The 15,790-nt window shown below is 39.2% G+C and overlaps 2 protein-coding genes across 4 annotated transcripts; one reads left to right on the top strand and one right to left on the bottom strand.

Annotated features, from left to right (window-relative positions):
* The first annotated feature begins 1,241 nt into the window (after positions 1-1,241).
* On the top strand, positions 1,242-10,158 carry LOC133449156 (uncharacterized). The gene is given in 11 exon segments (XM_061728289.1): positions 1,242-1,254; positions 1,506-1,630; positions 2,773-2,837; positions 2,948-2,989; positions 2,991-3,131; positions 3,244-3,347; positions 3,350-3,416; positions 3,557-3,615; positions 3,618-3,701; positions 8,992-9,060; positions 10,154-10,158. Coding segments are annotated over 11 exon segments (774 nt in total).
* On the bottom strand, positions 9,549-15,465 carry errfi1a (ERBB receptor feedback inhibitor 1a). 3 transcript variants are annotated; one of them, XM_061727377.1, is made up of 4 exons: positions 15,277-15,465; positions 12,867-13,075; positions 12,622-12,701; positions 9,549-12,479 (listed from the first exon to the last, which is right to left on the bottom strand). In XM_061727377.1, exons 2-4 carry the CDS (start codon positions 13,019-13,021, stop codon positions 11,434-11,436), a joined length of 1,281 nt encoding a protein of 426 aa, XP_061583361.1. In that variant the 5' UTR covers positions 13,022-13,075; positions 15,277-15,465; the 3' UTR covers positions 9,549-11,433. The 3 variants fall into 3 exon arrangements, with proteins under 3 accessions (XP_061583361.1, XP_061583362.1, XP_061583363.1); XM_061727378.1 differs by having other exon boundaries at positions 15,400-15,462; XM_061727379.1 differs by lacking the exon at positions 15,277-15,465 and having other exon boundaries at positions 12,793-12,920.
* Between the last annotated feature and the right edge of the window lie 325 nt (positions 15,466-15,790).

Genomic DNA, 15,790 nt, shown 5'->3' with positions numbered 1-15,790 from the left:
CGCAGGACATTCGGGACCGAATTGCAGCACATTTTGCAGCACACAGCCTGTTCAAGGCAAAGGAGAGATACACTAGAGGGCTCATTCTTTTGGGTTTGGAACGCTTCATCTGACATTATTACTAGAAAACTTAAAATGTATACGGATTTTTTTCATAAATCTTGCCACAATCCGGCCTCAAGCTCCTTTAAGTCAAACAGTATTTTGCATTAAGAATCACTTTATGAATGTCTGACTTTTGAATCTTTACAGTGAAGAAAGACGAAAATTAGTTAGTGGGCACTACTAATTTTCCTTATAACACACCTGTTGTAATTGTTTTTTTTAGTGTAGTAGCATTTTAATATTGTTATTGTTATTGCTAAACGCACTGGATAAACTGTGCAGATTTGCCAACTTTAGTGCCTGAACCTCACTGCATATAGGTGTTTACATTACATTAGTATTACAATAATATACTCCTATAATATGTACAATATGTACTTTACTGTGCAAGTTATACATCTGTGTTTGTTCCTGTCAAATACAGAAACTGAACATAATAAAAATTAAGAAATAGGCACAGGTTTTCACACTTGAACATTTGTGTGTGTATGGGTCACCATGAGACCCGCAGTGGTGACAGATGTGTGACAATCCTGTGGGCTTCATGTCCGTGGATGCAACACAGAATTTTTCACATTGACCGAAGAATCTGTTTATGTAATTCATTTTTTGTTTTTATTCTTTCCTGGTATTTTCTCCTTCACACTGGGGTGTTGCTGCTTTACAGAGTCCATCTGTCTTGTTTGCTGTCCACAATTTTCTTTGGCAAGTTTACATTCCGTTTTACTCTGTTAGACCGAGTTAGACATGCAATAATTCAAACAGCATGAAAGTGCCACAACAGATTTGTTTGGGCTAGTTTGTAACAATTGTCATTGATGTTAAAAATAACCCAGAGAGTTGTAGCCACAGACTAGCTTACCTTACACTGTATAACTGCCATAACAACTTGCCCTAACAACTTGCATGAAATATAGCTGGAAGTTGTAGTTATCGCTTAGCTTTCAATCTCAATTTCTTTCTCTGCTTGTGTGTCCGTAGTTATGTGCCTGTGTTTTTGTGGTGTATAACTTAGTCTTTGATTCTGACTACTGGGTTGAAACCCTATGACAACAGTTGTACCGTGTTAGCGTTGATGGAAATATAAAAGCAGATGTTTCTTTTTTTTCTAATGCTTATTTTTCTGATGATGCAAGATGGGGGAAAAAGGTGATGTAGAGGGGGGGGGGGGGGGTATGTATTTCCTTTATAAAGGCATCATTTAGAATGAATTGTAATTCTTTTTATGTCCACTACTGTTTGCCATTTGTTAAGGGAAACATATTTTTGTTGATATTGATTATCTTTGGCTTTGGCAGAAAATGTAATCTTGCTCCCCAGAGTTACATCTAAAATGTCTTTACACTATCTGTTTGTTATTGCACTGTTTATATCATATTAAGTCTCTCTTTTATTTCCAGAAGCTGAAGCACTGCCAACCCGTAAAGCTAATATTAGTTTGGAAATTGACATTGATTAGCAGGCTGCTTTTGACAATCTAAGCTCCCCTGAATCTGTAGAATTTATCAACACGTTAGAACAGGAGGTAAAAATAAATGTGGAAAAATAGAAGCTAAGATCCAGGCACTCGAGACGAGGTGGATAAAAAGATAAAAAAGCCTTTATTAAAAGAGGGCTGCCTGCCAACATGTTTCGGCCTATCTGGCCTTCATCAGGGCAAAAGCAATACAGAGGAAAATAACCCATATAAATAACCACAGGTGTGGTAATGAGCACAGGTGAAAACAATCAATCATTAAGGCGAAAACACAGGTGAACCATATAGCAACATTTTAAGGTGGTATGGGGAGTTCAACTCATCACAACCAATAATCATTGGAATAAGAACATCCATATAGTACACAAAGAAAGCGCCGTACATATGAGCAAAACATGGCTACAATCCGTGTAAAGACAGGTCTGAAAAAGAAAAAAACACTACACAATATGAAACCAAAATCAACAGGAAAGAACATGACAAGCCGACAAAGGACGGCATATGATTAAAATAGGCTACTACAGTAGCCATAACCACAAGGTGAAGGCTGCATAGCAAGCAAAACTATACCGATGACAGGGAAGCAGTAGGCTAAATTATACAGTCAGATGTACCAATAGACATATAAACCAAAAAGACCTATACACCATATAGGTCTTTTTTTTATAGGTCTTTTTGGTTTAGATGTCTATTGGTACATCTGACTGTATAATGTAGCCTACTACTGCTTCCCTGTCATCGGTATAGTTTTGCTTGCTATGCAGCCTTCACCTTGTGGTTATGGCTACTGTAGCCTATTTTAATTATATGCCGTCCTTTGTCGGCTTGTCATGTTCTTTCCTGTTGATTTTGGTTTCATATTGTGTAGTGTTTTTTTCTTTTTCAGACCTGTCTAGGTTGTTCTATTCTATCTTAGGTTCTATTTTTCCACATTGTGTCCCGGGTCCGATCCAAGAGCACCAGTTTACAGCGGTCACACCCTAACGAGCACCTGGTCGACTCTTTTTCTTTTGCCGTAAAAATAAATGTATTCAATATTTGCATGATTTATTGATTACTAAACAATTAAATAATTAATAACGTAATTACCAAGCAATCACACAGTTTAAAAAAATGCATTTACTTGTTTTGATTACAATTGTATTATTATTATTGCAAAATTGGTGCTTTATAACTTTTTTGTGTTTCAGCTTGCAGTTCTGTGCAAAGAAGCAGACTCACAAGCTTATAAAACAGTAAAAGTCATCAAATTATCGTAGGTTTTAATAATTACCATTCCTGTGATATCACTTTTTTGTGTCCATCATGGTTCTAAACCAACTATCAGTAGTTTTTTGTTAATAATCATCTTTTTTTCTTGTTCAGAAAAGGAAGCGTTGTAGCAGAGAGCACTGTGCAGTACAACTATCAAAACACAAATATAATTTCTCAACACACAGTTTGATCATGTGTTGACTGATGTCTTCAATGACACAAATAACCTCCAGAGGATATCTGTGGCCGTTGGCAATAAAGGTGTGCTGTTAAATGAAGTCACTTTCTAACCACCTCCAGTTATAAGGAAGTGTACGATATGAACGTGTGCCCTCAGGATGCACTGTTTTGTTCGTTATGATTTCAAAGTAATATTACAAATTACAATGGTGCACACTTTTTTGTTTGGACATCACAGGTATTATGGACCTGCAGCCTTTTATTAATTGCTCCCACTTTGCCAATTACACTGCTGGGATTAGTAATGGTCAATGGGTGTGTGTTGAACCCTGCAAAACCCTGATTACTGCCATCAGCATGGAGACTGCTTCAATGACATCTATGATGGGCCTGTGTGCAAGTAAGTATATATAAGTACATATACTGTATATACATACATATGTGTGAGTGTGTGTGTGTGTGTGTGTGTGTGTGTGTGTGTGTGTGTGTGTTTATTTTCAAGTAACACATATAATATGTTTTATCAAATGTGATTAATAGGTGCTATGAAAGCAGCCTGGAGCAGTATTATGTACGCTGTATACGCTGAGAGCTTTTCCGCCGACACTGTTTGGATCACTGACAGTTGCAATTCTGCTCTTGATTGTCATCGTCATTGCTGTCATCATCAAAGGAGACGTGTTTCGTAAGTTATAATATTAATCCTTAGGCATAAATGTTAATTTTCATCATGTTCATCAGACAAAAAAAACTGTATTCATTGATTATTAGAGGAAAAGGAATTTCTCCTTCAACAGAGGACTATATTTTTTGGAGGAAGATTTCTTTGACTTTTCCAATAAAGGTGTGTGCTGGTCTCCTTTCCCCTCCATATTCACCATTATCATTTTAAAATTACATTGCTAAAAGAGTAAATTCTATATTAGTAACTCTACATTTTTCCCCCCAGGGTGTCAAGTCACGTACAAAGTCACACAGTTTTATTCAACTCAATTAAAAAAAGTGCTTCATTAATTCTCCTTCAGGGATTAATAAATATGAAAAGTATGCCATACCTAGCACATGTTGCTGGATTTTAGGTAACCTTGTCTAGGGCCTACATGTGTTGAATATTAAACCAAGATGAGAGGGGCTAAACTTAAAAAATGTATTTCCAATGTTTTAGATGTTGGTTAAAAAAAAGAAAGAAAACTAACAATTGGTATGAAAACTGTTGCTGTCAAAACATAGTATGTCACCAAAATCACAACTATACTGGCATGAACGGATCACCCCACCTGACTTCTGCTGTAGTGGTGCTTTATATTATGGGATATGATATATAGACTGGTCAGTTGCACTCTGGAAATGTTACTAAAAGTAGCAAACCTTTCTGGAAGTTTGTTCCGGACATGTGGGGTATAGAAGCTGAATGCAGCTTCTCCCTGTCTGGTTCTGACTCTGGGAACTGATACAAAAACAGATCCAGATGACCTGAGGGGTCGGGAAGGTTCATGCTGGGTCAGGAGGTCGCTGATGTATTTTGGTCCAAGACCATTCAAAGCTTTATAGACCAGCATCAGAACTTTAAAGTCTCTCCTCTGACGGACAGGGAGCCAGTGTAAAGACCTCAGAGCTGGACTGATGTGGTCCACTTTTTTGGTCTTAGTGAAGACTCGAGCAGCAGAGTCCTGAATGAGCTGCAGTTGTTTAACTGGCTTTTTAGGTAGCCCTGTAATTATGCTGTTACAATAATCAAGCCTACTATAGATGAATGCATGGACTAGTTTTTCCTGGTCCTGCTGAGACATCAGATCTTTTAATCTTGATGTATTCTTAAGGTGATAGTAGGCTGACTTTGTTACTGCCTTACTGTATTTTACCAAAGCCTGACCTTCCCTGACATCCATTTGCATAGAATGTTGTTATGTGAAAACAGCCAGTTAACAAAAACCTTTCCTGCACATGTATTCTCCAACAAAGTGCTACCAGAGATTAAATGGATGTTGTGGAGGCTGGAATGGATATACTATACACAGATTAATGTTCAACAAACTTAATGTTATACTATTAAAATTCCTTTGTTTTTTTGTGTGTTTGTGTTTTAATTATTATTACTAAAATTACCTCTTACACCTTTATAAGCACCATAAACCCATTGTTATTCTAGTGAGATAAATAGTCAGTAATATTGTGTGTAGATCCCAAACAGCAGAAATAACTTAAAAGTGTATTTAATAGTAAAACCATCTAGGTCCAGGTATGTTATTGCCACCATCATAAAAGTCATTATCAAGACTTGGTCCAATTAAGGGGTGTGTTCTGTTGACATTTGAACTGGCTAACAACTTTGTTTTAATTTGATCTTGAGCTGAATAGAGTTTAATGGAGTTTCTTTAAATATTCCCACAATTGTTATTTAAGCAGAATATAAGATACATTTCCATTTGGTTGTTAAAAAAGATATTTGTTCTAATTTCTTACTATAGAGGGTGAAAAGTCGCATCACTGTTTGGATGAGAGCACTCGTCCTAAACTTGTACCTGCTGCCTTTGTCGCCTGGTGAGAAATGTAAGAGAAAAGGGATTTTACCTGGATTAACTAAAAGCTGAAAAATATGTTTTTAAGTTTAGTAATAAAATTAATTTCATGGAGTCATAGGCTATTAGTTTTATCAGTTAATTAAAAATCTTGATGAAATGTCTTTTTTTAAGTTCTGAAGTTCTCATTGCTAGCAGTTTAAAATGAGACCAAAGGGGTCAGTTGCACAATTTCTACATAAACAAAAGGTCCTTACAATATGGATGGGAAAGAAAGAAAGAATTACCCAGTCTAACTTTCTGAAACAACCACAGCTACAATTACTGTAGTGTAAATCACAAAGTAAAGATAAACATTGTCCCAAGCGAACATTTCTAGGAAATTTGTGTCTCTGTGTAACAAAGGATGCAAACAAAAGATGAAATATTGTTCTATTGTTCCCTTTTCTTTACAGCACAATACTTCTGTTGGGCTTTACAGCCTTTCATGTTAGGATAAAAACACCACTAGTGTAACGAGCTGGTAAACTATCCATCCATCCATCCATCCATCCATTATCTATACCCGCTTTATCCTTTTGCGGGGTCACGGGGGTCTGCTGGAGCCTATCCCAGCTCATTTCAGGTGAGAGGCAGGGGTTAACTAATAAAGATTTATTTGTTGGTAAAGTACAAATGGTTAGGATTAACAGGCTCATTGGAAATTAACTGCCAGCCAACTTGTGCCATAAAACTGAAAAATGTAAACCCTGCTGAGGGTATATTAAGATTGATCAGGGGGACACATTGTACCTTCACTGAGTGACTTCCATACAACTAAATGAATAGAAAACAGCCCAATCTATTTCATTTTCATTTCATTTCATTTATTCCATTCATGGTATATCTTCTTAACAATGTTGTACAAAATTCCAAGAAGTACACATTATCACCATGAAAGAAAAGGAGCAGGAAGAAGAAAACTTATGATACCTGCCCCTCTCTGTTAATACAATTACATTGACTTACTGAACACCAATCTATCTATACATATATAAACAAGAAAACAAACAAAAATACCACTCTTCTATCTATTTTTTTCTCTTTCTCCTTCTTCTTTTTTGTAGGCACTTATCTTTTCTTTTTTAAACATTTTCTTAAGCTGACACAAACTTGTGCAACTTTTCAGTTCCTTGCTTTGTCTATGCCATAATTTTACACCTGTAACAGAAATACACATTTGTTTTATGTTTAGCCTTGCAAAAGTATGTTTGAAATCAAATTTAAGTCTGTTATCCTCATCCTCCAATCTGAACAAATTGTGTAACTGTTCTGGTAATGATCTTTTTTTTGCTTTAAACATTATTTTTAAAGTTTGAAGTTCAACTATATCCACTATTTTCAATAATATTTGACAACACAAAAATACCAACAGATTTTGCAATAATTCAAATACTCTGTGTGGCTCCATTTATAGAGACCCGTTGTTATGTCACAATAAGGAATGCATAGCTGTGGTGGCCCCACGTCCAAAAAACTGAAGTGTTTCATCAGGAAAACCGTCATAGAGTCGCTACTGCATCCGGTCACTAGATGGCACAGATGAATAAACTAAAATGGTTTGACTATGTAGCGTTAGGACTGTGGGGTGATTAAAGCGCACCCATAAAGGAAATATAACGCGGTTTAAGGATTCCTTAAAAAAAAAAAAAAAAGTTTTGAAAAAAGAAGAATCGAGTATAAAGTGATCTGTTCGGCGGCAGAGCTGGAAAAGTGTCATGCCTGCATTAGGCAGGCAGCAGACTCAGCACTGCAACTCAGTTATTGGGCTGCTAATCTTGCCTGCTGTCATCTTCAGATTTGGGAATATGTTTCCGGGTTATAATTTAAATGCAGCTGTTTCGAGTGGTTTGGGGCTTATCCGATCTTGTAAAGTCTAAAGCCTAAATTATGGTTCTGCGTTAAATCGACGCAGAGACTACGCCGTAGGGTACGGCGTACGGTGCGTGTCGCCGCGTACCCTACGTCGTATGTGTTGCGTTGGTGTAACGCGGAACCATAAATCAGGCTTAAGCATCTGTTGACGTTTGTCTACACCTAGTGTCTACAGCCTGGAATCACACATGGTCATTTTCTTTAGCATGAGTTTATGTGTTATATTTCATAATCAAGTACCCTGACCTGAGTAAATTTTAACCAACAACACTTCAGCCAGAGTTAAATATTGACAAATCTTTCTGCCTCCACACACAAATGATAAGAAATTATTATATCCAAACAAAATGTCGGTGCAGGCAACTGAAAGTTTTTTTTTTAGTGCAGCAATAAGCATCTATTCATTTTATTCTATTTTATCTTATTTTATTTAATCTTATCTTATTTCATATCCTGTGCTAATGAAAAGATATAGAAACTATAATTATCTTTCATCACGAAATTCTACTGGCCTTTTTTTCTGTTAATCTTTCTCTCTACAGTCCTAACTTTCAATAATTAACCTTAGAATAGCAATTTAGAATTGACTTTGAAATATTTGTCCACGTTACAGTATAATTCCAAATGTGCAAAAATAAATAAATAAATTGATAAATAAATAAATAAAAACATGCACACACAAAGGGGAAAGTATTTGAAAATTTATTTCACAGTTAGCATACAGGTTTCCAGGAATAACATTTGATTTTAGTTTGAGTTTCAAAGATACATAAAAGCAGATTAGGCTCTCTTTTCTCAACTTTCTTAAACGTGTTTTACGTATCAACATTCCTCTTCGTCCTCCCAAATTATGTTATATGTAATTTTCTTGATGAGGCTGCAGATCGAATCTTTGATAAAGCATCTGGCAGACTCCTGTATTACCATTACAACTACTTTACTGGACCCATTTAGGAGGTCGTATGACTCCTTCATTCATCAAGTCTAAGGATTTTAACACATTAAGTGGTTACTAAGGCTGCATGTAAAGTTTGGAGACAAAAGTTTTAACATAAAAACAGGCTCCCAAACAGGCTCCCAAACCCTAACTGAATAACCAGTAGAGGCAGGAAATATTACTGTAATAAATGTCATCATTACAACAAGCTCCACTTATCAGTCAATCAACGTTGCCAGAAAGGACTCTGAGGTCAGAGAATTTGCTGAGTTAAAACAGGAAATTAAATCCCACATAATCAGTCCTTGAACTGAGCTCAGTTTGAAGCTTAAAACCCATTTAGAGCTAACTCAAGATAAAAGATGATCCGAATACAGCTGAGTCTGTAAAGACAGGAGGCTGTGTGCAACTGTAGAAGACAGAAATGACTTTGGAGACCATATATACTGTACCTTTGTTGCTTTTATGAACATTTCTTTTTAAAAATAAAAAGTAATATCCAAACATAATGTCATTTTTATATTTTGCTTTTCCTGTTATCAGAAAGCAATCCTAAACCAGGCTCTTTGTTAACTTCCCCACAACACTAGCTTGTCTTTCTTTAGTTGCCATAGTCACCGCCCACGCTATCCCTGAGCAGCTCATCGGAGTGAAGCAGGTGAAAGGGCTTGCAGGTAGCCTCGATAGGAGAAAATATATTTTATTCCATTGTGTTAATGGAAAAAAAGGAAATAAATCATTAGCTAATCTAAAGCAACACAGGGAACTGTGTCTTATGGAGAGGTCTTAGGGAATATTGTCAGTGCCGTCTAATTGCAACACATTTATTATTCTAATTATTTTACCCCATGTGCTCCATGTGGCTCATTGGCTCCATGCCTAACCGCATGGAGTGGAATCATAAAATAAAGAAATCGCAACATTGTCATAGGTGCTTTAAAACATGTGGCTGCAAAAGCTGGCTGCCAAGGTGCATCGAGGTAGTCACGCAAGAGAAAATCATGCTATAACCAGGAAGAGGAAGAGCGAGCACCTGCTGCTCTTCTTTCTCTGGATAGAGGCCAGTCACTAATAGGCACAGGATGAGGGCGTGTGGGTGATAAAACAGGCCAAACAGCTGAGTAGAGAGTTCACTCTGGACAGATTCAAGAAACAGAAGGAAGCAAGCTTATAAATAAGTCATTTTATTTGGGCGTTCTCTTTAAAGACTGTATAGTTATCAGGTTATCAACTATTCATCATAACAAATGGAATTGTCAAATACTGTACACAGCATACTGAACTCTCCCAGTGCATGTCTTCACAACAGCAGAGAAGTCATTTCTTGTTAAACTAGTCTTTAATCAGTTTTATTATTTCTGATAAGACATGTGAATGCCTTAAGATTAAATAGCGTACAATGTAAACATTTCAAACATTTAAGTCAAAAGCAACAAAGTGTTTGCAAGGTGTGCTTGTGTGCTGGAGGGAGAGGAAAAGCTTACTTCAATGACGGATTGACCTTAGTCGTTATGTTTCCTAAACTGAACACCGTGTTTGATACCAAAGGGTGACTTCAAAACATGTGCTACATTTTCTATAACATCCCGATGCTTCGTGAATAATCTACAACAATAAAATTCATATATGTTCTTGACTGCCAGCAGCCAAAGTCTTTGAGACCACACCCACTGCAATCATGTAAGACAGGAATGCATGTGCAGAACAGGAAAGTCTGTGTCAGGCAGGTAAATCCCGCAATGTCTTTGTAATGTGTCTGACTTACAGGCTAGGGTCAAAACTCCAATCTAAGAACTGCTTGATCTAAAATATTTATCTATTTCTGGATATCCGGTTAGAAATGACTTTTAACTAAAATCTATTTAATCTTTTGGTGGAAGTGCCAGGTCACATATGAGGCTGGTTGTCTTTGTCATTTGGAGATTAACATTTCAGATTTGATGGTGTTTGGCACAATTTAAACAGGGAGAATGTGAAATATGGGAGTTACATCAAAAGTGAGGTAGGACAGGAAGGTAGGAAAATTAGTTTCAAGCAATGACTCACAGCTTGACCAAAATGTCAAAATTCCAGTAGGAACGGTATATATTAATTTATATTAAATAGACCAATTTCTATGCAACAGAACAGACCTGGACGCTGAAAGAAAGAAAGCAAACGTGTGCACTGCAAACAAGCAGCACACAGAGAAAAGCGGTTGACAATTCTCTACCAAATGATATAAGTTTACTGTGTGTAATAACGCCTGAATACTTTTGCCAGCCACTGTTAGCATGCACATCAACAAACATGCCACCACGCATACATATACACAACTGCATTCATTAACACAATATAAGCTGCACTACACATTGCAAAAAGGAACCATGCATAGCTACCAGCAACAATGTGCCATGTGAGGAAAAAAACATTTAATTCAACATAGTTTGTTTGAGTAATATTGAAACTACATTGAGGAGGGGAGGCATTATATCCTTGCTGCTATAAAATAGCACACAGAGTGGAGAGTCGTGTGCTGGCATCCTTCATTTAACACAAAACAAAAAGAAAAATCACTGGGCTTGGATTCATACTTCATATATTAGGAAATACATAGTTACATTACTGACCTTTTGTCCCTTGTGTGATACAAAAGCAGCATTAAAGAAAGCCCTGGTGCATCACACAAAAACATCCTCACCATTCCAGACACAAAACACTGAGCGCATTAGGTTCAAGACCTGCTTGCAACCTGTGACCATACCATGTCATCAGCACAATTAGCACAGTAATGGATATAATGGAAAAAGAAAAAAAAAATCATATCAAAAATAAGCTTTACAATGTTGAATTTTGCCCAGTCTTTAGTCAGTTACAGTTTTCATGTAAAATATCTTTCTGTGATAGCTTTTCCAACTTCACCAGTAACTGTATAGAGCAAAAAAAAAAAAAAAAAAAAACACAGTAAAAGCAGCCGTTTGAGGGATGTTAGCATTCAATTTCACCATTTTGTCAAGTTGTCTTTGCTTGTGTACAGTAGAGTCCTTTACAACTTCCAGTAAAATCGTTCAAACTAAATCCACTTTCCTGTGTGTGTGGCAGTCACAATGCGAGTCCGCAAACCCCGACCGCTGAGGCATAAGGTAGTAATGTGTACCGCTGGCCTTCTTGCCGTTCTCCATAACAGGAAGGATGCACGGCGAGCCCTCACTGTTCTGTCTGTGGAAACTCCGACCGCTTACATACTTCGGATCTGGTGCAAAGCTTTGGGTAGGGGGCATCACCCCATTAATGTACGTAGGAAGCATCTTGGGACTGGGAGTACGGGAGCTACCTCTGGACAAAGGGTCCCTCGGTGGCACCTTTGGTGGTTTGTCCTCATCACTGTAAGCCCCAGACGAGACCTCTGCTGACCAGCGGCGGCAGTCTCCTGTTTTGAGTGTACGTGGAGGGATAGGCGGTGGCACTTCTGGTTTATCCGAATTGTTAGAGTGGCGTTTGTGACATGTGAGGCGCAGCAGTGAGGGTTTGTGTAAAGAGCCAGCTGGGCCAGAGTGTGAACGCCGTAGCTTCCTCTGAGCCTTGTCCTGCGGTCTCTGACAGACCACACGCTCGGGCGGCTCCCGTCGCTGCTGCTCATACTGTTCCCGCGCTTCCTGCGGAGGATGCGCCTGATGGTTCTGTTGGGGCGGTCCTGGGCTTGGCGGCCCCGAAGGACCCTCATAATAGGCATAGTTAATCTGTCCGCAGTCCCTGAAGCTCCTTCGGCTCGGGAGCCCGTATCGAAAAGGAGATGGTTTGGAACACTGGTCAACGCTGGAAACCAGGCAACAGTTTTCATCCGTACTTGTAAAAAATTCAACCTCGTTGTCCATAGCCTGCTCAGGGGGGATGTCTGTTTGTGGAGGAATGGGTGGCAGAGGCTTGGAGCATCTGTCCGGTGTCTGTGGTGGGCTGCTGCACTCGTAGAACGACAGCTTCTGGAATGAGGGGACCACCTGGTCGTCTTCAGCAGGACTCGGGGTGGAGGGTTCGGTATTGCAGGAAAGAGACAGATGGATGGGCCGGGATTTCTTTGGAGGTAACCTCTGCAAGATGGGACTGTGCTTGTGTTCTTTTGAAGAGAATCATGAAAGAAGAAAATCACCATTAATGTCAAAAAGATAAATGGCTAATGTCAGTTCACAGGATTTACAATTCACTGATTTAACTCAAGACTGAGATAATCAGGATAACGTAAAGGATCACGCACTTACTTTCATAGCTTGCAGGTGGCCCCTTATGCTGAGATCGGTAACTGTTATCTGTGTGTGCTGCATCCATAGTAAAGTAGAAGCTGTTAAAGGACAATAATGGCATTTTTAGATTTGCAGAGGTTAAAATGAGCCATACAACATTTCACTTTTTAGAAGAAATCCAAGCCCGACCTCAATTATATAACTTCAACATGCAGGTCTGCAAACTGATCGTTCTTTAAAAGCCCTGGCACCTGAACACTCACTTGTCCACGGGCTCATGGCGATAGCTCCAGGAGGGTTTGGATCCAGCCATGCTGTGACAGGAGGCAGCCCGGAGGAAGGGGTTTTCTATGGGAAAAGAGATCTCCTGGGCAGTCAGGCCCACTGTGGACATGCTCCAGGCACAGTCGGGTCGCATCAAAGCCAGGAAACACTCAGATCGCCCGGCTGGCTGCCCCTGCTTCTGGTGTACCTATAACACAGACAACGTACAGCCATGAGTGATGGTGAAAGAAGGCTGAAAGCAAAAGCAGGTGTAAAGGAACACAACATGATGTAGCATGCTGAAAAATACTCCTGGCAAGCAGAGCCAACATCCTTTAGAGAGGCCCAAAAGGAAAATCATCATATCAAAGGAAAAAGAAAGTCACAAAAACGTAGTCTTCTATGCTGCTTCACAGTTCCGATATTGATTGTATTGACAGTTTTCTTGTTAAGTCTACTTTTGCGGATTGCCTGAACTGGAGTCTGTGGGAAGCAGACAATATAATAAGAAGATAAATAGAAAGAGTGAGGGAAAACAGTGAAAAGTTTATCACCACTGTTATTACACCTTAAATGTCTAGATCCGAGAATAAGAATAAAAGTGTTTCTTTGTTGTCTTTTCTTTACATTTTCCCTACAGCTGGAAATGGGCTGGACATGAGCTTAAGCGCTAAAGCCATTTCTCCATTTCTGTTCTACAGACTGTAATTTGTAAAAAAAAAAAAAAAAAAATCAAAGAAATCCAGGTTTAGTTGAAAACTTAACCGAGTTGGACTTGAATGCTGCAACTCTGCTTGTTTTGAACAGGAAATGAAAGGGCTCCTCCTGTCACTAAAGATATACCTGATGTTGCAAGAACTCCTCATGTCAAGTGACCTGAGTGTTCATGTCATGTCAAGTATGTGTCAGGGCTGAGTAAACAATGAAAACAATATTAGAGGAGTGGAAACCTGGCAGTATATAATATTTCTGACTATTGCATGACAGTGGACTCACACATGTCGCAATCTCGCCAAAAGTGACCAAACCGTACACAGAACTACATTCTTTTAAATCTACGGTTCATGTTTGTAGGCTTCAAATGAACAAACAGGTGCACGGTGATGGTCATCTCTTCTTGACAACTCCAATAATGTGCTTGCACACTCCTCAGGAGCGATAACTGAACAGAACAAGGCCGCCTTCCCAGTTCTCCCAAGAGGCATATGTGCTGACCTGACAGCTGGTAAGGAACAAAGCTCTGAAACAACAGGAAGCCCATAGCATCAGCGTGAGCCAAAACTGCTCGACAAAGCATGCAACCCCCCGCCCTCACCCCCCCAACCCCTCCAACCATCCAGGGCCATCGATTTGGTTCGGCCGGGACGGGAAGCAACATGATCCTCGATAATGAACCCCCAGGGGCTTGCGCTTCCGCTTGCAACAGGTGCAGAGAGAGTTCATTCTGGCAGTCAACCACGGGAGCACTTACAGGCAATGGGATTAAACAAATGATGTAGCCATGCAGAGAATTAGCCCTCCCAAGGAGGAATTCTTTGGGTCAATTAATTCTGACCTCGTGGCCCGAGGATGAGGGCCCTTTTATGGCCAAATTTCAAATCTGTGTATAGGTGGGAAGACTCAGGCCCCCTTGGGTGCTGGAAGGGGGGGAAATAAAGAGAAAACTAGTTGGCTGGAGGCGGCAGGGGCATCGTGAGACACTGATTGAAGCTTGTAGTAGTCACACTCAGGCCTTGAAAGACGAAGTTCACACCCGCTCATGACACCCCTGCAGCGGTTTCCGAGCAACCATACCCGCTCTACCTGTGCAGCAAGCACACAGCTCGCACACCCCCTCACTTTACCGGATTGAGATAATAATGGTTAAAAGCCCTCTAGGAGGCAGGTGACTCACACCACAAAACACAAGTCAGCTATTTGGCAAGGCCAGGTGTAATGATGATGCACGATCAATTGTTATTTTCCTTTTTGTGTAGGTGGAAAAAGCCGGAAAAAGGCTATAAAGTGATATTGCAGCATGCAATATCAGCCAAGTTACAAATATGCAATGGTTTAAAGACTGGACTTTAAAAAAGGATGAAAAAGTATATATATATATATATATATTATTACAGTAAGAAGTGCTGAAAAATATTTTCCCATTATTGTAAGAGATAATTTTGAACTCTTTTTTTTAAATCCTCTTCTTGTCTCTGTTGTACCAATCGTATAGTAACAACAACAACAACAATCATACTAATAGCAATACTGATATTAATAATATTAATGATAAAAATGAATACCTAAAAATAACCGCAATATCACCTTAAAGTGCATCAACTATCCATGTGTTGACATACACATACAAAACAACATGAATATAAGACATGTAGTCCTAAACAGGCATTTCATATCATATTCTCAACTCACCTAAATAACTTGGCAGTTCTCTCCGGCTGACTGACCTAGAAAAATCCCCTTTTAATAAAATACAGCTCCTCGGTTTCTCACAGGTTTTTTTCTTTGAGTTAGTAATCTTCAGATTTGTCTTACATCAGGAAAGTGACGCCAGAGAGTTGGCGGCGCTGCTCTGCACTCTGCGACACTTGGAGATCCTTCCACTGTTGTAGTGAGATATGTTTTATAAGCTCCGTCTGAAACACAGCGAGCTCTGACTCCGCCTCGCACACTTGCCCTTAAAGGCACAGACCGTCTTTTTTTCTTCTTTCTTTCTTTCTCCAGCAGTTTATCTGGCCGTACAGCACGCCCGGCTGAGCGCATGTGGGCCGCAGTATCATCCTTATCCACAGGGCTTATTTATACACGGGTTAACTCGTTGAGATCCAAGTTCACACGACATCTGTTGTCTCTGCTTTTCTGCTCTGACTGCAGAACAGATGCGAACACATGTTTACAGCCAGTTGAGAGTGAACAGATGTAATGC

This window comes from Cololabis saira, chromosome 8 (genome assembly GCF_033807715.1).
Source record: "Cololabis saira isolate AMF1-May2022 chromosome 8, fColSai1.1, whole genome shotgun sequence".
NCBI lineage: Eukaryota > Metazoa > Chordata > Actinopteri > Beloniformes > Belonidae > Cololabis > Cololabis saira.
Note: the sequence above shows the minus strand (reverse complement) of the source record. Positions and strands in the feature narration are given on the sequence as shown.

Bases quoted from the DNA above. Each gene is read 5' to 3' on its own strand.
- errfi1a (XM_061727377.1), bottom strand. From the start codon at position 13,021: ATGCGACCCGACTGTGCCTGGAGCATGTCCACAGTGGGCCTGACTGCC. The intron at 12,702-12,866 runs GTGAGTGTTCAG...GTCCTTTAACAG, and splicing joins CGCCATGAGCCCGTGGACAA to CTTCTACTTTACTATGGATG. The intron at 12,480-12,621 runs GTAAGTGCGTGA...TCTCTTCAAAAG, and splicing joins GCCACCTGCAAGCTATGAAA to AACACAAGCACAGTCCCATC.